General features: G+C 41.4%; 1 protein-coding gene across 1 annotated transcript in view; it reads right to left on the bottom strand.

The window, feature by feature from the left end:
* The window catches only part of FBXO11 (F-box protein 11), an 86,854-nt gene extending 76,988 nt beyond the window's left edge, over window positions 1-9,866 (bottom strand). Inside the window, exon 1 of the mRNA XM_027623536.2 lies at window positions 8,841-9,866. Within this exon, the coding sequence (XP_027479337.1) occupies window positions 8,841-9,063 (223 nt within the window). The 5' untranslated portion in view covers window positions 9,064-9,866. The remainder of the gene's footprint in view (window positions 1-8,840) is intronic.
* Window positions 9,867-24,989: the final 15,123 nt, after the last annotated feature.

Below are 24,989 nucleotides of genomic sequence, written 5' to 3'. Positions count from 1 at the left end.
AAACTTTCTAATGCTGGACTTACAGCATACCTACCAAAAGACTTAAGAAAAACATTAATATCTGAAATAAAATCGTTTTAGCAACATTACTTATGAGATGCCATATTCATATCTGTCTTAAAGCTATTTTACCTCCCATGTAAAAATGGAAGCTCTGCCTCTGAGAAAAGATAACTAATGGTATAATGTTGAGGTATAAAACTTACCAGGAATGTGTACATGTGTTCACCAAAAGATATACATAAAATGCTCATAGGAGGGGCGTCTGGGTGGCTCAGTTGGTTAAGCAACTGCCTTCGGCTCAGGTCATGATCCTGGAGTCCCGGGATCGAGTCCCGCATCCCGCATCAGGCTCCCTGCTCAGCAGGGAGTCTGCTTCTCCCTCTGACCCTCTCTCCTCTAATGCTGTCTCTCTCATTCTCTCCCTCTTAAATAAATAAAGAACATCTTTAAAAAAAAAAAAATGCTCATAGGAGCACTATTTCTGACAGCCAAAGATGAAAACTCCGTCTTTTAATCGTACAATGAATAAATTGTAGTATACGCATACAATGTACTATTATACAGCAGCAAGAATGAACAGACTATTGCTACAAGCAACATGGATGAAACAAATATTGAGTGAAAGAAGCCAGACACATAGGAATACATACCGGGTGATTACATTTATATAAAGTTCAAGAGACAAAACTAATCCCAGCCGTTAGAAAAATAGGATTGGGGATAATGAGTGGGAAGGCTGGGATGGGAATGAATACCACTTCTGGGATGCTGGTAGTGTTTATTTCTTGATCTAGTATTACTGGCTACACAGATATGCTTACTTTGTGTAAAGTCATCAAGTAATACACCAATGATTTGTGCACTTGTATACTTTCATTAAAACCTTAGTTTAGGGGTGGCCTAGGTGGCTCAGTCGTTGGGCATCTGCCTTCGGCTCGGGTCATGATCCCAGGGTCCTGGATCGAGCTCCGCATCGGGCTCCCTGCTCTGCGGGAAGCCTGCTTCTCCCTCTCCCATTCCCCCTGCTTATGTTGCCTCTCTCAGTGTGTCTCTCTGTCAAATAAATAAATAAAATCTTTAAAAAAATAAAAAAAATAAAACCTTAGTTTAAAAAACCTAATAAAATTATTTTGACAACTTAAATATAGTTATATATAGTATACGTACATAATTATATATAGACTGTTTCTAATTCAAATGACCACTGCTAATTTAAATGACCCATACATACTGCCACTCCTACCTGCTCTAATTCTTTTTCTTCTCTCCATCCCCATCCCCAACCCAAAATTAAGTCTTCTGAGAAAATAAAAAGTGAAACTTTTAAGAAAAATTTTAGGGTCAGAAGTAGATTAGGAAAAACAATGAATATGTGAGGTAAGTGATTCTTGCAAGACTCTTCCGCCCCTACATGCTTATTCTGTCTATGAGGAAGCATTCCTATCCAAAAGGTCTTTGTCCAAATCACTTATTTCTATCTCTTTTACTGGGTCTAAAATACCAAAATTTGACTAAGTGATCAGTTTCTTAAAAATGCAAATGCATTTCAAAGGATTATGAAGTTATCAGTCATACAACTGTTCAGTAGATCTGTGGCTACTTTTAACAGAAAAATGAGTGATTCCACAATTTCTTTTACCATACAGTCACTTTGCCAGTAACATTCAATTTCAAAACACAGTGTCCTCACCCACCCCCATTTCTTTCAAACACTTCTTCTTTGATCCTTTATCTCTGCCATGATACAAACCTGGAATGATTTCTACTTTCCATTTGTTAAATTCTACATCACTTCTAATTTTCCTTAAAGCCTGTTTTTTTCCCCAAGGATGTATGATTATGTGGGAAGAAACAATTACTAATGACGTATATATACCAACCCTGTCCAACTCAAAATATAACAGGTGAATAAAAAAAGAGTTCTATGTTCTTCCTCTTCCCCACTTGCTTCCTCCTAAGTGTCAGATTCTCATAAAGCCATGTGGTCTTATACATACTATGTTATACACTCTGGATGTAAGATACAAAATCAATACTTGAGTGTAAAAAGAATTCTCGTATCTAAACTCAAGTCAGCAAACTAGCAAAGGCTAAACTGATTTAAGTCCGTTATCAATACATGGTACTAAAGAAATCAATGCCAAAGATTGAATCCCTATAACAGCCAGTTAATTCTGCTCTGAGGAAAAAAAAATTTTGACACAACGTAACTTGACCATCTGGAAAATGAGTGTTGTTGCACACCAGAAGAAAACAGTGAAGCTAAGATTTTCACTATTACCAGAAAAGTAATTTTAAAGCACAGGTTATTACTCCATTTCTATCACTCAATTTCAAAGCTCTGAGAAAACAGAAAAGTAGGCTCTCTTCACAAAGAAGATGAATGGTACCTCTTCTCTCATAAGATGTGGAAGTATTCCATATTGTTTTTAAAGGTTTAGCCACCAGTTGAGAGAACGGCATTTAATCATTTTTTTTTCTTTTTTTGAACATAGTCACACAATTTTCCATTCGTTACAAGGGCTAAATATTTGACAACTGGGTCTTTAGAAACTGGGGAGATTAAGCCACTAACATACAGAACTTAAATTTGCTTTCATATACTATCTTATTTGGGGTTTTTTTAGAACAAAAAAATACACAATCTATTCATTTTTAAAGCAAATATTTTTGATATTTCCTTAAACTAAAATAAATTATAAGAGAAGTTAGTTGGTTTCATTTCTCTATTTTCTAAGGATTAAGTTTACACACATTTCTTGCGTTAACCTAACATATATAAAAGCCCCAGGCTAGACGTCTAAAGACATCAAGCTTTGGTGACAAAAGGATATTCAGTCCACAAACCTGTCAAAATTACCACTGAAGAATAATTGAACTCATATTTTTTTCCTTCCTGAAATAGTCTAGTCTATAACCATGAGCTAAAATGACTTAACACCTTTTACTCATAATTTATGAGTTATCCAGGGGAAATCTACCCCTTTTTGTACAATGAATGCTTAGTGATCTCAACAAGCTGGAAAAACATGCTGGCCAATCAGTGCAATCTCTTCCAGAGACAGATCTACATTAGAGGTAAAATTATGATCAGAAGGTTACTTAGAAAACGTGAAAGCAGGGCGCCTGGGTGGCTCAGTTGGTTAAGCGACTGCCTTCGGCTCAGGTCATGATCCTGGAGTCCCGGGATCGAGTCCCACATCGGGCTCCCTGCTCAGCAGGGAGTCTGCTTCTCCCTCTGACCCTCTTCCCTCTTGTGCTATTTCTCATTCTCTCTCTCAAATAAATAAATAAAATCAAAAAAGAAAAAAAAAAGAAAACGTGAAAGCAGATGTTTATCAATGGCATCAGACTATACTGTACCAGCTTTCAGTAAAATAGAGGTGTTAAGATAGGGGACAGATGTGCTTCAAAGACTAGGTTATTCCGTCCCCTGAATATGATGAAGACATTCTGCCAAACGCATTTTGTTATCTCCTCTTGTTTATGGGAAGACTCAGTGATATAAATCAATTTTGAAATTCTTCTCTGCTATTTACTATGAATACTCACTGCTGATTGTTTATCTTACAGAATTGCTAAAAGGGTTAAAAGACATAGTGTCTAAGAAAGTATCTGGCATAGATTCTAGTACATAAGCAGAAAGAGGCCTATGTTTATTATTATTTTTCTCAATACCAATTTCTTCTGTCTCCTTACTTTTTCTTTAAAGACTATTTCAATTCATTCTTATAATTATAAACCAGTCTCCCTAAGGTTATACGAAGTCACCTAGATTGCATTTTCGGGTATGCCAGAAACTAAGGACTCATGCACATTTTATCTCTTGGGTTTAGTTTTATATACAACCGATTCCATTCCTTACTATTATTTTTAATATTTTTAAAAGCTGCCATTCACTGAGCATCTCTCAAGTGATAGATACTTAAATCTCTCAGCAATAATTATTCCATAAGGCAAGTATTATCATCCCCATCTTAAAGATAAAGAAGTAAGGCTCCAAGAGTTTACACTGCTTGCCCCATGTCAAAAAGCCTGTTGATGGTGTAGTCAGGATCAGAACCCCCATTTAGCTAGCTGTAACTCTGAGCTCTATCATACTGTCCAACTGTCTCAACTCATATTTTGCTTCTTTAGAATTTTATTTTCAAAGGGTAACAACTACAGTTTGGGTGTACCTGGTCAGCAACCTCACATAAACTGGAATTCTCTGGAAGTTGAGAATGCAATTCAAAGGGCTGATTAAATTAGTAGTCTAAAAGAAAATAACCCTTCAGAGACTAGTGGGACAAGATAGACACAAAATAAGAGTAACTTATTAGTTAGGAATAAATTGGAGGACAATAAAAAAAACCTCAAGTTGAAATAATTATAGACTGTTTAGCTTCAAAATTAAGACAAACGGGGGGGGGGGGCTTAGAATAATACTCGCTAGCCCTGAATTCTGACAAATTTAAGTCCAGGGGTCCTAACAGGTCAGGATCTACTGGTAGTTCTTGCTTTACCTGGTACGTCTCCAAGTTGGCTGATCTGTCTGTGGGTTTGCCAGAACTTCCAGTAAAGAGAGAAAAGCAGTATAGTGACAACCCATAAGCCTCATCAGCACAACTTTACCACTGGCATTGTCACTATCTCATTCCTACCCCTCAAAGAATTTGTAAGCTTTGAGAAAACAGGCTCTCCTCCCCAAACACACACAAAAAAATGGGTGACATCTCTCCTTTCATGGATGTAAAAATTTTGAAGGTTTAGCCACAAGAAGGGAGAGCAATGCCCTACAGTACTTAATTCCTAAAACAGGAAAAAATCATGTCCCTTGTCCAGAACTCTTCTATCAAAAAAGGTTGCAGAAGTTCCTTATTCTTGTATTCTGTAAGTTCCTTATTCTGAAGAACCTGAAGGTAAAATATCATGAGCTAGAATAAGCCCACAGAAAGTATGATTAGCATGCATGACTAGAACGCTAAAGAGTTTCCTGGTTGCTGCATATTACAAATAAAGAAGCTCCATCAGGAATGTTTCATGTAATACTATATGAACTCAATTACTTCAATAAGTTTAGTTAAAACAAAACCCTGTAGTTCCAGGGTCACAGGTGAGATTTTTATTCCACAAATATGAAATTAAAAAGACTGATTACTATTTTACTCTGTACAATTATTGCAGACTAGAAATTAATAGCAATACCCATTAATATATTGTATTCATTAAATTTAACTATAAATTATCACATAGTTAAAATTTCAGAACTTCAAAAGAATCTTATGAATTTTCTACAGAAAGAAATTACACCTATTTTCAAAAACTTCCATATCAAGATTTTCAGTTGTCAAATTTCATCTTTTATTAAAACATAATAAATGAGAAACTAATAATAGTGATTGATTCCAAGTAGGAGAATCTGGTATGTGAGGCAGGTGTAGGCAAGAAACTCTGGAATTTTAAATTCTGTGCATTTATTACCTATTCAATCAATTTTAACTACAAGCTAAAAGTGCTCAGACTACACAGCACTTCTTCAGGCTTATAAGCTTTCCTCATACTTCTCCTAGAAAAAAACTAGCAAAGAGATATTAAAATAAATTCAGCAGAACAAGGTGCAAAAGCGAAATCCTTTTAGGGTTTTTAAAAGAAAATAAATAAAAAAAATCTAACCCCACACTACTTCCAGATTCACGGAGTCTGAAATGTATTATCAAAGTGTCCCTATGCGCAACACAAATTACTTTCTACTAAAGTAGTACGTGAAATCCTAAACTCTGGAACTTAAACTAAAAGACCAAAACATATAATGATTAGTATTCCATCTTAAGACAGTGGGCCATTTCAGATAACGTGAGTGAAGACAGCATTCCATGAAACACCCAGGCCAATTATTTCCCAATGTGGGTTATAAGTAATTCTCCCCCATGGAAGGCTTGAAAAGTCCTTATAAAAATTCACTCTAGAAGACTGTTCCTTTCTACTTCAAATTGGCCATTACATACACAAGAAAGAGAGAGAGAGAGTGTGTGTGTGTTTAAGGAATATCAAGGAAGTTTTTAGACGAATTAACTTGTGGGTGAATAAGCAACTAAAAGCCAGCCCTGACAAAATTTCTGCCTGAAAAAAAATACTATCTTGTAACTATTCTATTACCACTAAAAAGCCAAAAATCCATCCTTTATATGAAATATAGAGACAGATTTCACTTGTCTTAAAAACAGTGAGTCTGACTTCAATTCCTGACCAGGAAAGCTGTCTGATCCACTATTATGTAACTCTATCCAAACCCTAATGTAAGAGTTACATAGCCATTAATAGTAAAAAAAAAAAAAAAAAAAGTAAAACACACACGTGTTAGCTGTAGTTCCTTAATTACCTTGTCAAAATTATGAAACCCAGCATATTCTTAAACAAACAACAACATCTCTCCTATCCAAACCAGAAATAGTGACACTCCGCAAGCTCCATAAAACTTTTAAAATAAAAAGTATTCCTTTTGGCTAACTTCTGATCATTATGTAAACTGTACATTTTAAAAAAGTAATCAAATTGCCAATTTTTGAAGAATTACATTTTTTATATAAATCTGGCAAAAACTTTACTAGTCTTTTAATTTAGCTTAATGTTTTATTCATTTTAAAGCCATTTATTTGCCCTCTAAAAGACCCACAGCCTTTTCCCTGAAGGCTAATCAGCAAGTTCTTTTCCCCTCTGTGCCAACATAGAATCTCCAGAACAGTTTCTACTAGCTGCAGCAAAGCAACAATTCTACAGTGCATCTGATTTACTATCTGGTTAGGTACATACCGAAATCTTGATTTCATGAACATCTTTGTCAGTCAGCTTACGCACATGAATGAAAAGAAAACTGACACTCTGGCATGTCAATGCCAACAACCAAGTCACTTTACTTCAAAAGGAAACAGGCTTTAGCAGCTAATAATTCACACAAATGAAGAAAAGTATCCAAGATAAAAGTACCTCAACTAAGTTTGAAATTACACACACCATGAAAAGGAGATTCAGAATATTTTAAAATACACAATGAGACTAAATTAAGTTTGGCCAAACAGATTTGATTCAGCCCTAATGGTATGAACAAATCAGTACACCTTGAAAACACTTACTTACTTCTAGCAATTAAATCCTTACTATACCAGGATTTCAATCTAGTGTCACTGTTTTCTCAAAAAATTTTGTGACACAACATAGAGTGGAAGGAGACTTGGGTATTATTTGAATGGAACACAGGAAAACCCTGATATGCAAATGTGAAAGGAAATGATGAAACTACAAATATTTTTAATTTACAAAAAAAATGGTAAACGTATCAAAGAATCATTAAAACATATTTGCCAATAGCAAATAATGTTATACAAGACCTCTAACTGGCTTGACACATCACATTCTTTCAAGCAACGTATAACAAACTGCTTTCTCAAGGACTATCTGTAACAGTGACTAGTGAAAACCCTTTGAAGTATTTCTCAGATTATCATCTCTCTTTTCCATTTAAATATTTTCGTCCAGTACAACATTGAAACAGTTTTTAAGGAAACAATGTCTAATTTTTAAAAGGCATTTAATCTCAATTCCCTTAATCAGAGGAGGTGTGACAACCAACGCATGTAAAATTAACCTTAATCCTCCAACGAAAACACGCAAAATGTCTCCTAACAATTCCCCTCCTCCTTAAAACAACAACCGTACACATAAATATGGTACCGACCTCCACCCCCACTGAGAGCAGCTAATTAATAAAGAGAATAGTTACGTTTGGAGACCAAGGTGCAACACCCTACCTCATAAACCTCCCAAAATAACCACATCATCAAAGTAGAACTGAACATTATTTTTGCTAAACCAAGAATCCAACCCCCGGGAGCCTCAGCCCTTAGACAATGGTGGTTACCAGACAGAGCAGCACAGTTGGGTCCAAATGACACATTTCACTAGGCCTTGGACACAGCACACACTCACACTCTCCCAAGGGGCCAGTTGGAAGCAAGGGGCGTTCAAACCCTACTAGGAGACGGAGGGTGGCACGGTGGCGTAGGGGTTCGCTAGGGGAGGACAGGCGAGAGGGGTGGTCGATAGAGCGGAAGGGTAACTGCACCGCACGCGAGGGAGGGGGCTGGAAATGGCCGATGGATTCTATATTTATTTATTTAAAGGTCTTGATTTAACGGGTCCTTCCCAAGGGTTCTGTAACTAAAGCCAAACTGCGCAGCAAACACTGAGGGGTTGGGAGAGTAGTCGCTGCTCCCCCTACCCCGTGACTAGGGAGGGGGGTGGGGGAAACAAGTTCCCCGGCCAACACCACAGACCACTCGGATTCCCCCCCTTCCCCCTCCTCCACAGGAAGGGGGAGGCTAACAGAGAAAAGGGGGAAAACAAGTTCCCCAGCCAGCCCCACCGCCCGATCACTCCCAGTTGTTCCCCCCACCTTCTGTGAGGAAGGGGGAGGCTAAACCGTGGAAGGCAGTTTTAGAAAAGGGGGAAATCCCACCCTCTGCCTCCCCCCACCCTAGCCACCAACAGACTCCTGCGGGGTCCGTGAGCCAGGCGAGAAGCCAAAGGATGGGTGGGGGTAGAGGGTGCCGAGCCCCCGCAACCAAACAAAGCGCGGCCTGAGCGAGAGCCCGGGCGAGTGGGGAAGCCGCGGCTTTTCCTGCCAGCCGGGGCCCGGGCCGGGCTGACACTGCGGCACCGGCGGACCCGCCTCCGCTCGGCCGCCGTCTCCCACCCCCGGGGCGCACAGGCCTCCCCCGCCCGCCCCGGCCTTCCTTCCCGCGGGTCCCGGCCGGCCGGCGCCCGAGCCGGCGGGCGGCGGGGAGGGAGCGCGGCCTTACCCCTCTCGCCGGCGTTGTTCCGCTCCTGAGGCAGCGGCGGAGGCGGCGGTGGCGGCGGCGGAGGCTGCTGCTGCTGCTGCGGCGGCGGCGGAGGCTGCTGCTGCGGCTGCTGCTGGGGCGGCTGCGGCGGCGGCTGCTGCGGGGGCTGCTGCTGCTGTTGCTGCACCGGGCGCGGCCGCGACACTCGCCTGGGTCTCCGGTTGGCGGCTCGGACGGAGTTCATTTGCCGGGCTGAGGTGGCGGCGTTGGCGGAGGGACACACACACACACGCACACACACGCACACGCACTGCGAGCTCCGGGGCAGGAGAAGGGGGTGGGGAGGGGGAGGAAGGAAAGGGGGCGAGGGGAAGGGGAGATGGGAAGGGCGGAGGGGGCGAGCGAGACCCCGAGTCCGAGAGAAAGGCCCGCGGAGACAGAGACCGAGCGAGGCCGGGCGGGCGGGCCTGACGCACGGGGAAGGCCGAGGCCGCCGGGCGGGGCGGCCGCGAGGGACGGAGACAGAAAGACGGGCAGAGCGAAAGAAAGAAAGGGCGTCCGCCCGCCTGGGGATCCCGAGGCGAAGCGCGGCGTCGGCGGGTGAGGAGACAGACTCCGGTCCCGCCGACTCCCGAGCGGCGTCTCCGGCGGCGGGGGGAGTGGGCGGGCGGGCGAGGAAGGGAGAAGGAGGAGAAGAGAGGGAGAGAAGGGAGGGAGGGAGCAGGGGGCGCCCGGCTCTTTTTTTTCCTCTTCCTCCCCCCACACCCCCTGAAAGAGATTTCTGTGAGGAATTTTTTCTCTCTTTCTTCGGCCTCTTCTCTCTCCTCCCCCCCCTTCTCTCCTCGGCGAAGGGGAAATGAGTGTGAAGGGAGGAGATAGAGGGAAAAAGAGGCGTCGTCGTTCCTCCTCCTTAAAGGAACCTTTCCTCCTCCTCCTCCTCCTCCTCCTCCTCCTCCTCCTCAACCCCGTCGCCGCTGCTTCTGCTGCTGCTCCGTGGCAGGAGGAGCCATTGACACCGCCGGAGCCTCCACTCGCCCAGTGGGTCCCTCCCCGCCGCGGGGCTGGCCAGGGGCGCGGGGGAGGGCCGCGGGGCGGCGGGGGGAGGGGTGAGTGGGCGGGGAAGCAGATGGGCGGGGATTCCAGCCAAGCAGCCAATGGAGAGCTCCCATACAACCTTCAGGCCAATGGGGCCTCCGCTCTTATGGCGGAGTCCCTTCCTTCAACGCCCTGTTTCCTCTCTCGGGTTTCCTCCCTCCCTCGCCGAGGAGGGGGAAGGAGGGATGGGGGAGTGTGGTGGGGCGGGTGATAATGGGGAGGTATCAGGGCATATAATAGAGCGGGGGGTGGGCGAAGAGAGCGCTAGTGCGTAGCGACGATTCTAGGAGAGGAGGTGCTCGGAGGGAAGGGCGGGGGCTGCTGATGTAATGGGGAGAAGTGATTAATCCTTTGGTTCGCCTTTTCAGTCCTTCCCCCCCACCACCACCACCTTCACCCGATTTTTTAAGCAGGAAAAAAAAAAAAAGTGGAGCCAGGGAGCCGATCCTTGGTAACTCGCGTTTTCTGTGGTTAGGTAGGTTCAAAGTGTGAGCTGTAGGGAGCGCTAGAGATTCTGTGCCCTTTAGCCCAGCTGAGGGTATTTGCAAACCTTGGAGATCCAATTCACTGAGCTTTCAGCTTGTAACCGAAGTTGGAGTAGTTTCCTAATCGTAGCCTAAGAGGAGTCACCTAAGTCTTGAAAAGGTTTTGGTAAATAGGCAATAGACCTTTGGTCAATTTCTTGTTTGGAAACGTGGTCTATATAATGTTCGGGAAAATACTATGTGAGAAAAGGAGGGAAGTAAATGTGCTGAGGTTATGATTGTTTATGTGATTTAAGAAAAGAATTTTTTTTAGATCCCACAAACTCAAAGGAAAAGGAAAAACCCCAGGAGGAATTATCTTTTGTATCTGTATCTGGTCCCCTCAGCATAATCTGTCCCCAAGGAAAACGCGTTTTTATTCCCTAGCTTTTGTTGTGAAGACGGAAAAAGTACCCTTTCTCAATTCGCTCCGCTCTCCCTTTTGTTTATCATTTTATGGATGTGGTAAAACTGGCAGTTTACCTGATTCTCTGGTTTTCAGACCTTTGGGCGATTAATCTCTTATTTGAGTTTGATCAATTGCTGCTACGTTTGAGATAGATAATTAAGCGGTTTACAAAGTATGATAAAGTAAGGCTGAGAGGCAGAAAAGTGTGTACTTGGGGAAAGGGGAGTGAAGGGCAAGGACAGATGAGTCGTTATTGTGCAGGGTGTTTGAATCCCTGATTTGATTATGTGACTCTAGGCAAATTACCTTTCTAGATAATGAGGGTTCCTCACCTTTTAATAAGAACTTATTTGGGATGACATAATCCTGTTTTCAGTTTTTAAAAATTCTGTAGTTCTGAGATGATCTCTTTGGTCCTGAAAATGTTGAAACTTAGATCTAGGTTTCCTTCCCCCCAAAAATATTTGAGGAAGGGGTTTGTTAGAAAACAACTGAAGAACTCCAGATTTTTATGGTTCTTAGCTAGGTGCCAATGGGTAAAATTTTAGATTTGGTTCAGATAAATATAAGGGGAGGTGGAGGAAAATTACTTGCTATTATACATATAGGTGGATCCATAATTCTGATTTTTCTGAAAATTTACTTTTTTATTGAACAAGCACTTATTGGTTCCTTCTGTGCCATCTGCATTACTATGTAAGGTGCTATGGGAAATACCAAATAAAAGGCAAAAACCTTGGGCATAAAGCTTTTGTAATTTGGCATGGCAGACGTGAGGATTTACTTATATTAATTCAGATGTACAAAGAAAATGTAGCTTGTTTATTTTCTATAATGTTTAACCTTCTCGAGTCCGCACATTCTCTCTCTCTCTTTTTTAACAGATGTTGAATCTTTGAGATTTACCCACCTCCTTCTCATTCCAAGATATGTATGGGGGTTGAGGGTTGCCGTATAAGGTGAATAGATTTCATATCTTTGGCATCCTAGATTTTTATTATGACAGTTCTCTGGCATGTGGCAGCAAGATGCCTTGTTCTAACAAAACCAGTATATTATGATTTTCTGATAGGTGGAAGTAAAGTGTCTCGAGAAAGGAAGTGTCTTTTTCTAATTTACACAGTGACTGGTGGGTTGGTAGCAGCCCTGAGGGCTGGGAAGACTTACATGGCATCAGCAAAGCCCCACTTGCCGCTTCTTGTGTTAACCACGCCAGGTATGGGGTGGCTGCTATGGTCTGAAAGCAGGACTGATAGCCCCAGAGGCAAAACTGGTCATTTCTGTTTCTTTGAGATATCATGCCGGTTCCTTTACTGATGTACATACATGAGCCATTTGCTGTATGTACTGCAGCCTTAGTACTGACTGACCCCTGATCTCTGCAGGTCCATTGATTCTCACAGTGCCACTCTCTCTCTTCATGGAGACATACGGGAACTTCCGGATTCCCTGAATACCACGTGTAGGCCTTGATGAGCCAGGAGCCTTGCTTTGGGCTTATCTATTGAGCCATATCCCTCCACCAATGTTGCATTATTATTCTCCCTACGTCATATTGAACATGCCATTAAACTGAAAGCTGAGTTTCTAGAGGACTCGGCCTCTCACAGGCATGCTCAGGGAAGCATAATCAAATCAGTTTAACAATAATGGAACATCTATTGGGAGGTAACAAAAAGTATTATCCTATCCCCATATCTGTCGTGCCTACATATTTTTAGTCTACCTTATGGGATTAAATGTTCGAATCTTCTTTGTGCAAAAGTGTTCAAAGCCATCTTAGAATTGTGGAACTTGGGACTTGTTAGAATGGGCCTTGGAGATCATTTAATTTTTATTCCTGTATCTGACAGACTGGGAAACCAAAGTTCAAAGAGGTAAGGTGACAAAACCAAATCCCATAACTACTTAGTGGCAAAGTTACTGTCTGTCAGTACAGTGCCCATTCTATTCACAGGTATTTATAGGCTCAATTCTTCCATAAAAACCCCAAGTATTCCAGATAGTGTTATTCATTGCCAGGTCCACCTGTGTTAGTAAATAATCCCGTCAATTAGCTGTTATAGAAATTATGTGTGACAGAAAACAGGAGAAAAACTTAAAGGGGTTTTTATTTGGGATGGGAGTCTCCCAGAATGAGTGCAGTAGACACTTAGCATAATTTCAGAGGACTAAATTCCCCCCGGGTTTGCTCTCTCTTCAAGAACATTTGTGTTTGTTTTTCTCAACTAATTACTGGTGCTTAACAGGTTAGTGTACTTAAAATTATGTCTTTATAAAACCTATCACAATAGCAGTATGAAAAAAAATAAGCCCTTGAATCATTTTAATACCCGGCAGGTGATATTTACTGTGATTTTAATTTTTTTTATTTTTCTGTATGTTTTTTTTATTTTATTAACATATAATGTATTATTTGTTTCAGGGGTACAGATCTGTGATTCATCAGTCTTACACAATTCACAGCGCTCACCATAGCACATACCCTCCCCTACTGTGATTTTTAAATGGCAATTTTTACCATGTCAGAGATTCAGCCTCCCTTTCCTCTGTCATGCCATCATCTAGTCCCAAGCCATCAGTACTCAGTCAGTTACATAAGACACCTCAGAGCTGCTCACTCCTTTTATGTCATTTAGGAAATTAGTTTGATCTGAATATGGTTTTCCTGAAGGAATAACCAGCTGTTTAAAATATCCTTGTTAGAGTATGAATGACTTATCTCACTAAGCTGCAGAAATTCATTCTTTAGTACATGCTCAGATAATATTTTATCAGGTAGGCAGTGAAAATTAACTTGGAGCTAAGGATTTAAACTTAATGTATATGGGGGGAAAACCTGGTAAGCACACAGTCCAATGATACTTGTAATAGGGGTTATCTTTAAAGAGTTATAGATTTGAACTTTAATACCCTTCCGTGTGGAATAATAGAGACATAGCACTCTTAAAAAATTAATTATGTGCAAGATTTAGGATGGGCTGTGACAGGCAGTTGTAAATCTTTATTTTTGCTTTTTAAAAGCAGAACCCAATTTCCAAGCATTGAGAGAAGATGAGGCCAAATGATGGAAGCGTGTTATATATTATGGAAGAACTGGTAGGTGACCACTGTGTGGGCAGATGTCAGAGTGGAAGACCAACCGGGAGCTCTGCCGCTTACCAGCTGTCTAGCTTTGGGCAAAGTACTTAGCCTCTTGTGCTTTAGTTCCTGCATCTGTAAAATGGGAGTGATAATAGTCCTTCCTTCATGGGATTGTTGTGAGGACTGAGTAAATCAATACCTATAGTACGCTTGGTGCATAGTGGGGGCTTAGTAAACTGTCAGCCACTGTGGCTGGTGCCATTGGTGCTGGTGTTGTTTCAGGCCTTACTCGATGACTTTCAAAACTATACAGACACGGGACGCCTGGGTGGACAGTCGGTTAAGCGTCCGACTCTTGGTTTCCGCTCAGGTCGTGCTCTCGGGGTCATGAGATGGAGCCCCTCATTGGGCTCTGTGCTTAGCAAGGAGTCAGCTTGAGATTCTTCCTCTCCATCTGCCCCTCCACCTCTCCAACCTCTCAAAAATAAACAAATAAATAAAATCTTAAAAAAAAAAAAACTACACAGACATTATATGTAGGGAAGAAGGTAAGGCTCTTGTTATAAGGAAATGCGCCTAAAAAATGAATACTACCAGACATTTTTTTTACAAGGTACATTGGAGACAACACCAAAGGGAAGAGTCAGTGAAGATCAGGCATGGGTTGGTGGGAGACCTCCCTGCAGGATTTCTCCACTCAGGCAGTATTTGAACTGAGCGTCTTATGGCAGATGCAGAATGCTCTGGCATTTTTTCACTATGGGAGCCTCTCAAGTGAAAGTCTAAGGATTAGGTCAGGAAACGAATGCATAGGCCTAGCAAGAAAAAGAAAGGAGACAGCAGTTGGAGGTTTATCTGTGTCAGTGGAAGAGTTGGCTGTGTTTAAGTAACAGGTTAAAATTTAAAAACTCGCTGGGCCTCCTTGGAAGGAATTGGAATGATAGAAAGACATGGAACAGGAGCAGAGAAAGAAGTGGCAGAAATTAATACCCGAAGTAGTCTAAGTCAAGGACTGGAGAATCTGAAAGCTGGAGGAAGTGGGGTTTAGGGGAGGAGCATAGGTCAGAGGACATATTAGACCCCTCTGTGATCCTGAGATGATCACTTTGGGAAGCATCAGTAGAAACTTCAGATTCAGCAATCTGTGGAGAGTGATAAGCCAGCTAAGATACATTTCAGGAAAGCGGATCTTGCTAGCAAAGTTAATAGACCTAAAGAGTTCTAGAGCAGGAAACAGTGGGTCAGAGAGCAACTGGGTCATAAAGTTTAAAGAGTCTTGGGCCTGGAATGGACAAATGCAAAGAAGACCAGCTGCAAGGCTATAACCGTGGACTACAAGGTCACCTATTATAAATGTGGGGTGCTGTGTTCACAAATGGAGAAGGAAGCTATATCACTTGATAGAGACCAGGCTCCTCCATTTGACATGTCTTTCAGGCTAGGAACACCAAACTCAAAAAGGAAATGGAGATAGAAGTGTTAAAAACATTAGAAGAGAAAGAGGAATATTTGGGTGTGATCTAGACATTAGAGATGCTGCCACTGAAAACCTCATGTCTCTTGGCACCTAATTGAACTCTATGTCCCTTCTTGAATGAATCTCTGCCAAGGATGAGGATTACTCTTAGACCAATCAAACTTGCCCCGATAGCTTCAGATGTGGTCAGTTGGATGGGGGGAATGGGAGTCCGTAGGAAAAAAGGTTTTTTTTGAGGAAAAGGAGGAAGGTGGTGTATAGGAAGTCAACTATGTCATTAAAAGCAACTACGTTCTTTGTCAGAATTAACCTCTTGTTTGGAAGTTTATCGCAACTGAATTTAAATTCACATGTAGCAGTTGGAAAACTGACATGTTCTAATAGGCATCCCTGCAAGGCGGAAACCAAAAAGCTGTTCTCTCTTCAGCCTTTGTTCCCCGTGCGTTATTCCCCTTCCCCCAGGTAACAGTCTGCTGCACTCCCTGATAGGCAACAGCAACGAGGGGCTGTCTGTTCATGGGGTCCTAGGAACATCATCTTGTTTGCAAACTGCTGTCACTGCAAAAGTCACATTTGCGGGACTCGAGAGATTTGGGTGGGTTACTGCCTTATGAAGGTGCTACCCCCCTTCAGGAAGAAGGCTCAGGGTGCAGTGGCTGCCGAAGGAACCCAAGCCCCAACGCACTTGAAGGAGAATCTTCTGACAGGGACTGAGAGGCTCAGGAAACCAGGGAGAAGAGTAACTGGACTTTTTAAAGTCTTTGGAGTTCAGTTTACGGTAGAAAGAGGAATTCATTTTGGACTTGAATTTCTCTCTGTTATTGTCATCGCTCCATTTTTAATCCTTCTGTGTTGTTTTATTTGGACTTTTGAAAGTAATCTTCTCTGTTGACCAGTTTCGGACAGTGTGACTACGTATGACTTCAAATGGGAAATGCAGTAGGGAGTGAGTATTTGGCCGAGGGTGCGGTGTGGCCTTGAAGCTAAATTGATTAATGATCTGTTATGACCCATTACAGAAACTCTTAGGGGGACCAGTTTACCTGTGCATCTCAGTGGTCCCAGGAAGTTATAGCAAGGAGCAGTGGTAATGACCGGGGGAGCTGCTGATCTCTCTTAGCTGGACAACCTTGGCTGAACAAATGTTTGCTTATTAAGCCCGGTTGTTAAAGAGAAAATAAACAATGGGGTGTGTGTGTGGTGGGGGGGCGTTGTTCAGCTTTTCTGCCAGAGCTCACAAAGGAGGAAACTTCCACGCCAACCTTTGCCTCTATTTACCAATCTCTTGTTAGAGCCTCCCGCATGGAAGAAGTGATTCGTCTGGTCAGAGACTCTGGGGACACTAAAGGGAAGGATCATGACATTGAAAGACACTTTCCTTTCTTATGAGCCCTAGTGCTGCTTTTTTATTTCCTACCCCGAGGAGCAGTAGGCTGCTCTGCACCTATTGTCTCCAGGGGAGTGAGGGTAGGGAGGTAGGGGTGGGCCATCTCTGGTAAGGAGGCCACATTGTCCCCCTGTCCCCTTCCTGTTCTCAACTCGGTGGGTCTGGCAGGCCAGCGTCATCCTGGCACCTGGTCAGGTAGGTGGACCTGTGCTCAGCTATTCACACCTCTCTCTCAAAGTCTTGTTCTTATCCTCACTCCTACTCTTCTTTCTTCTGGCACACTTGAGGGGGTCACAGGATTTAGATTTGGGGTTGGAAAAGCAAGAGGCCTCACTTAGACCTCCTGACCTCTGCCAGCCTTGACCCAAGCTTTAAGTTTGGGCATCTGCCTGCTGACCCATAAATGACCCTGGGGTTCTCACTGGGGCATGGACACAGGTGTGCATGTTCCCTCAAGTAAGTCAGTCAGCAGATCAAATGCTGCTAGCATTTGAATTTGGAATTCTACCCCCAATTTTTAACACTGTTTTGGGGGACAGATGGTTATTTTCTACATCTTAAAGCCATGAATGTATCTTACAAGATGTTGCCTAGTTCAGAAATTCCCAAAAGAAAAATGAAAAAAACAAGAACTTCAGAAAAGTTAGAACTGTTTTTGTGACACAGAAACTGGAACAAAACACAAGACCATGTAAATATATTTTGAGCAAGATTTTGTAGTTATAATTTACCTCTATGCTTGGTGAGTAACTATTGCTGTTCAAGTTATAAATGAAAAATGTGAAATGAAAGACAATTCCAAATAAGTGGAAATACTGTTATATTCAATGCATGTAATAAATTCTTTATTTTAACCATAAAGAGCTATACATTTTATATTAATAGAAAATGAATTTCTCTCTGCCCTCAGCTATTTAAAGAATATTGGTTTGAAAGGGTGCCAGATGACTCCTTTCCCCAGGGCTCCCGTATGACTCTCTGAGCCTTTCGGATCTAAGCCTTTCACTCTATCATTTATCTAATGTTGCTTTGTTTGTGCCACCTACTACACAGCCCTCAGATTCCATGGGTCCTTTAGAAAAAGACGGGCTATTGCAAGGAGTGGTGGGGGTGGAGAGGACAGGGTAAAAATTGAAAAGATAAGGAGACTCACTCCACACCTATTAGAACAGCCAAAATCCCAGAAGCTGACCACACCAAATGCTGATGAGGAGAGGAACAACAGGAACTCTTGTATTATTGCTGGTGGCAGTGCAAAATGGTGCAGTAACTTCAGAAAACAGTTTGGTGGTTTCTTTTCTTTTCTTTTTTTTTTTTTAAGATTTTATTTATTTATTTGAGAGAAGGAGAAAGAGAGAGCATGAGGGGGGGAGGGTCAGAGGGAGAAGCAGGCTTCCCACAGTTTGGTGTTTTTTTTACAAAATGAAACATACTCTTGGGACCCCTGGGTGGCTCAGTCGGTTAAGTGTCTGTCTTTGGCTCAGGTCATGATCCCAGGGTTCTGGGATCTAGTCCTGCGTCAGGCTCCTTGCTAAGCAAGGAGCCTGCTTCTCCCCTGCCTGCCCCTCCCCCTACTTGTGCTCTCTCTTTCTGACAAATAAATAAATAAATAAAATCTTTAAAAAACAAACAAACAAAACGTACTCTTACCATAAGATGCAGTAATCACGCTTGTTGATATTTACCCAAAGGAGTTGAAAACATGTCTATAGAAAAACCTGCACATAGATGTTTATAATAACTTTAGTCATAATGGCCAAAACTTGGAAGCAACCAAATGTAGGTGAATGGATAAATGAACTGTGGTACATCAAGACGATGGAATATTATTCAGCACTAAAGAGAAATGAGCTATCAAGTCATGAAAAGACATAAAGGAAGCTGAAATGCATATTACTAAGTGAAAGAAGCCAATCTGGAAAGACTACTTATTATATGAGTCCAACTATATGGCATTCAGGAAATGGCAAAACTATGGAGACCGTGCTGATCAATGGTTGCCAGGGGTTAGGGAGGAGGGTGGGTGTGACAGGCAGAGCACAGAGGATTTTTTGGACAATAAAATTCTGGGTGATACTATATGGTGGATTCATGTCATTATCAATTTGTCTAAACCTGTAGAATGTACACCAAGAGTGAACCCTAATGTAAACTATGGACCTTGGGTGATTATAACATGTCATTCATTATAGGTTCATCAGTTTTAACAAATGTACCGCCACTCTGGGGGGTGGTACACTTCAGGTCAAAAACCTGGGAGAGATTATGCATGTGTATGGCAGGGGGTATATGGGAAATACCCTACTTTCTGCTCAATTTTCCTGTGAACCTAAAACTGCTCTAAAGAAATAAAGTCTATTAAAATCACACACAAACTTTTTTAAAATCAGTTTTCTGTTTTATTTTCCAAAACACTGTATTGCCAAACAGACTGCCCACACATATGATGGACATTCACTCCCTAAATGCTGCTTTAGAGGGAGAAGGATGATAAGCCTCAATCACGAGTCAACCATGTCAAAGGACCTTGGCTTTATGAAGGTCCTGCCCCTATCATATTTCTCTTCAGTATGCAGTGAATCATTAAGGTCGGCACTTAAAGTTATATATAAAATAATTGTTGAGAAAATGTTAGTATTTTTGTTCACTACACAACTGGAGAAGGGACCTTGGTGTGGAGGTTCAAGTTTTGGGGTGTGAAACAGTGGGGAGTCTTACCCAATCCATTCTCATAATGTCCCCTCCCCCACTTCAAGAGAGCCTCTGACACTGCAAAAATTTACACTTACGGAAATTGAAAATTAAGGAACTGATCTTTTTGTATAAGTAAAACCCTCCAAGCTACTACTTACCTAAGATCACAAATGAAAGGAGTCAGACTTTTGAAAACAAACAGATCAACAGATTAAACACCCTTGAGTTCTAATGACCCTAGTTAAAAACCCTTAGTTAAAAAGTAAACAATTAAGACATACTCATCAAAGGAGGATAGCTTTTAGCGTAGAAGCTTGTAATTTTTTCTTTCTTTCTTTCTTTTTTTTTTTTTTTTTAAGGAAACACTACTTGGAATCCATCTTATCCTAACAAGAAGGTAATAGAGCTCTCCAGTCATTATAGACCTCATTTAAAGGACCAGGCCCCACAACAGGATGTGTCTCCCTTTTGATATAGATCAACTTTATTATGTGACTTAGTTTAATGAATGCTTAACATAGAATTGAGGGTATTTTTTGTTTTAGAATATAGTTTGTTATTAGTCTTCAGGTCAAAATCCTTTGGGAAATAAGTGGGCAGGGCAAGATTTTTTCACCTACAAACTAGGGTTGGGTGAACAAATACCACCAGATATTCTTAAAGTGGCCACTGATGAGACCCCTTTCAACCTTACTTCTTGAACCTAAACGCTTTTCCCTGTTCCCTTGATTTCCACCTCTCGTGTCCAACCTTTGATGATTTGGATTCTGATCACCTTACAGTGTATCCTGTTTGTTGGATCTGCACCTCCCAAGATCCTAATCTGGACCCTGGGCTGATAATTTGACCAAGACTTCCTGTTTCCTTGCTTGATGATTTAATCTGGCACTATAATGAAGTAGAAAAAACCTAGGCTTTGCAGTCACACAGCCTTGCGTTTATATCCTGACTGTACCACTAACTGTGGTCCGATTTGGGTAATGCACCTCTCTGAGGATCAATTTCCTTTTTGGTATAATGAGGATATTAATACCCATCTCAAAATATTATTATGATTGAAAGTAGAGAGTGGTAATGGTTACACATTGTGTCACTGAAATCTACACTTAAAAAAGTTTAAAATGGGAAATTTTATGTTACGTGTACTTTACCACAATTGTTAAAAAAAAAAGAAATATGGTTGTAAAAATTAGCCTCTAGAACACACATTGCAATGCCTGGCATATAGTAGGCTCTCAACAAATCGTAACTCTATGGCATAGAATATTTTATGTTGCAAGTACCAAAAAGGCACAACTCAAACTGGTTTAAACACAGGAATGTTCATGAAACAGAAAAGTCCAGAGGTAGAGTAGGCTTTTGTGGATTAGTTTATTTCACTAAGGATTGTTTAAGTGTTTAGTCACTAAGGGTTCAGTTTCTTTCCATCTTTCCACTCTGCCTTTTGCACTGCCAACTTTATCCTAAAACCAGCAACTCATGATCACAAGGTGGCCTACCTACGGCTCCAAAAAAATACAGGTTCCCTCATCCACATCTAGGGAGAATGACTTGGTCCCAGCAGCCTAGCAAGTATCCTGATAGTCACTTGCTTAAATCACATGCCTGCCCTGGGAACCAAAAGTTGTGCATGGGATGATGGAATGTGATGGTTCGTTTAAATTAACCAGGCAGCAGGTAAGCTTCCCCGGAAGCACATGGGCTCCATAGGGAGAGGTGGATTCCTCAAATGACAATCAAGAGACTGTGGGGGGAGAGAAGGCAGAGCTGAGACACTAAGGAGACAACCAACAAAAGTCCATTTTTGTAGCTATTATCATTATTATTGGCTTTCTTGGCCCTTAGCCCTTGGCTCTTGGCTATTTCTTTGAAAATCATTAAAAAAAAAACCTAAGATCTTATTTTGAGTAAGTGTATTCTTTCTAGTGAAGAAAGATCAATAAGTATAAAGGTAAGTTTAATGTAACTGGCTATTCGGCATCTGGAACAACCAGCCAAACAAGCAGCAAAATACACTGAATAAAGAGGTTTATCAGGAATGAATGTCAGAGATGGAGAGCAAGGAGGAAGCTAGAAAGATGGTAACTTGCCAAAGTGCCAACCCCAAAGGGTGAGATTAGTTACTGGCCTATTCTTTACTGGTGCCAGGTTAGAAGCCATGACCTGGGTCAGGACAAAAGGGGTGTTCCCCAAAGCAGAGTTGACAGAAGAAAAATCTAATTAAAACCCGATTTTTACTGTTTTGCCTGTGCCTTTGCAGCCACCACCTGCCCATCTATAAGATCCCTCTCTTTTTGAACCAGCCCCCATTTAATGACTCACTGATCTCTGCCAATTTTATTTCTGTCCTTTCTGCCAAGAAGGCTCTTCTGCATTCTTTTGCTGCATTTCATCTGGCTAATTTCTACTCACTGGTTAAGACTTTAAACTGTGTCTTTTCTTCCCAGTAAGGTCTTCTAGTGCACCACCGCTGCCCCACCTCCCACCCCCAAGACACACTCCACAGGCTGATTCAGGTAATCCTGTTTGGTACTCCCTACCTGTAATCAATAGCCAGTGGCTTAATGATTTGTGTACCTGTCTGGTCCCAACCCCTGACGACTCTCCCCACACCACATTAAAGCTTCTGAAGAGTAGGAACTTTATCTTAGTCATCTTGGGTTCCATGATGTCCAGCACAATGGCTGGCACATAGTAGGAGTTTAATGAATGAAAGAGGCAATACCTTCAGTTGCCATCTGATATCTTCCTACCCAGGACTTAAAAAATAGAAGGACGCATAAAACCAAAGTGTTCTCTCTACCTAGGTAGAAGCTGGGAATGAGGGATATGGAGCCACAGAGATGTTTTGCAGGAGTTTGTACCCACTTAGGCTTTGAAAGTGGTGAAGGCAGAATCAAAATTTTCAAGAAAATCCAGAATACCTCTTTTCCTTTTCTGTTCTCTATCTTCAAACACTGTTCCCGTTCCCAAACTGTTAAAAAGATACTTATTTTTCCTATTTAGTCACAGAGTGTTCATAATTTTTATGTTTTTCCCCCAGAGAATAAGGATGCGATTATTACATGAAAGTGACCATTATAATAGTTCAGACTTCTAAACACTGGTTATTGGCATTTACAGAGTGAAGCAAGCCACCTGAACAAAATACCAGGTACTCAGTAAACTTACTGAAATACCTCATTCTGGTTACAGAGAGCTCATATGACCTTTATGTAAGGAATTTGTTTACTGTTTAATTTATTTTTCCATTCTGAAACAGATTCATCCATTATAGGAAAGGAGCCAATTATTGGGTAAACGCAGTAACACCTAATGACTATACCCTCTGGTATTTAGTTTCAAAACGTTTTGCATTTCTTAGCATACAGAATTAAAAGTATTTTAGCATTACACTAAAATGAGATTAAATATAATTTTTAATGTTCTGGGAGGTAGAACACTCAGCCCTGTTTCTCAAGCAGGCTAGCTGATAGGTCTCGTGCTTTGCCTGGTGGTTAGGTTTTGACAAGAACCTAAGGGAAGAAGTTAGAGAACTGAGGGCTCACCTTGACAACTTCTTGTTGGTTTCTGGTTATTTAGGATTATTTGGAGGCACAGTCAGCCACAGGCAAGTTTCCTAATGTAATGTAATGTGTCTCTAGGCAGCATTCCTGCATGACCCATGACTGCTTTCAAGCCCCCTTCTCCCTACTCTTGGTGTCCTTCCTGCCAGGTCCTCATGCTCTCATGCCTTTCTGACCAGAGCAGAGGGCCACCATGCTGTTCCTACATAATGACCCACATGTATTTTTTATTTTATTTATTTTTTAAGATTTTTATTTATTTATTTGACAGAGAGAGACACAGCGAGAGAGGGAACACAAGCGGGGGGAGTGGGAGGGGGAGAAGCAGGCTTCCCGGCCAAGCAGGGAGCCCGATGGGGGGGTCGATCCCAGAACCCTGGGATCATGACCTGAGCCGAAGGCAGATGCTTAACGACTGAGCCACCCAGGCGCCCCAATGACCCACATGTATACCTTTCTCTGACTCCCGTCACTCTCCAAGGCCTCCCATAAGAGTTATAATAACTTTCTTATTTTAAAGTACACTTCAAAAAATCGTATGTTAGTGTTTTCTCAGTTCTAAGATATACTCCCCCCCCAACACACACATTTTGGTGTTTATAAGATTAGAATTAATTTTACGTTCTTTTTCTTTTATCTCCTAAAAAAGTGGTTACTACATTTTTGGTCACTCCTACAATCAAAAGTGTCTTCGAATTGGAGAGCTGTGGTATGAACATACATCACAGGAGGTGAGTTTTTTTTTTGAGTCTGGTATTGTGGTATGTGGAGACTGGCACTATCACACATCTAATTCAAGCAGGAAAAGGACTTTAGAGCAGGAATATATGAATAGTTTAGACAAAACAAACTAGCTAGTTGGTCACCTGGACTAATTGTTGTCCAGATAATTATCTTAACCCTCCTCACCCCTTTACATTGCCTCATTTGGGAATTGGAAGCTAAGAAAATATGAAGCTAAATGTCTCTATCATATAAAAGATAGGGATCATAAACTTTCCTTCTGTACAAACCATCCTAAAGCCATTAGTATCGAATAAGAGGCTAGGGTTATGAACAGAACTCTCCAGAACTTTTCCATATGGATGACCAGTTATCTCAAACTACCCCTCAGGTCTTCCCTGAAATGACTGTAACTTGATCTCATCTATTCTTGCTAAGGAGCCAATGTCTGTTTGGTCACTGGTCTGTGGAGGGGGCAGACTCTCAACATAACCATGAACACACATGGCTTCTGCCTTGGGTGGAATATTCAGAGATATGAGCCCCATTTATGATACCAAGCGAAAATACACAATATTTTCCTAAAATATATAGAGGAAGACAATTATAAGTTAAAATTTTTTTTTTCTAGGTATTCCCTGCCAAACAATCTTAGTTGTTAAAATAAAGAATAAAATGGAAATTCTGAGAGCATGCTTGTCCCTAACATTTGCAGTACAAGAGTGCAAGGAGAGGGCTATATACGATAGGTCCAACTCATTAAGTTGTAAATTAAGGTAAAAAACCATTAAATAAAGGTGTTCTATCCGCCTTCCCTGACAAATATACCTTTATTATGACAAAAAAGTTTTAATGTATAAAGCAATGGTTTTTATGACTGAAAGTCAGCTAAACAGCAAAAAAGACTGGACTTAATTATTATTATACATTTGGGTGTTGTGTTGATGGGCTTGTGATGTTTGGATGAGTAATGAGATAAAGATGTACGTAAGTCATAAATTACCACATATTTGTGTTTATTTCCAGGAAAACCCAATTATAATGTTATAATCCACATAGTTTGAGTTCTGTTGACACCAAAAACAAAACTTTTCCTAAATCAATGTACTTTTTTGCTTTTCGTTTAACTTTTTATTATGGAAATTTAAAAACATTTACAAATAAACATTTACAAATGTAGATATAGAGTATAAAGAACTCCACTGTACCTG

This window comes from Zalophus californianus, chromosome 8, assembly GCF_009762305.2.
Source record: "Zalophus californianus isolate mZalCal1 chromosome 8, mZalCal1.pri.v2, whole genome shotgun sequence".
Classification (NCBI taxonomy): domain Eukaryota; kingdom Metazoa; phylum Chordata; class Mammalia; order Carnivora; family Otariidae; genus Zalophus; species Zalophus californianus.
The sequence above is the reverse complement of the archived record's forward strand: the minus strand, read 5'-3'. Positions and strand labels throughout refer to the sequence as shown.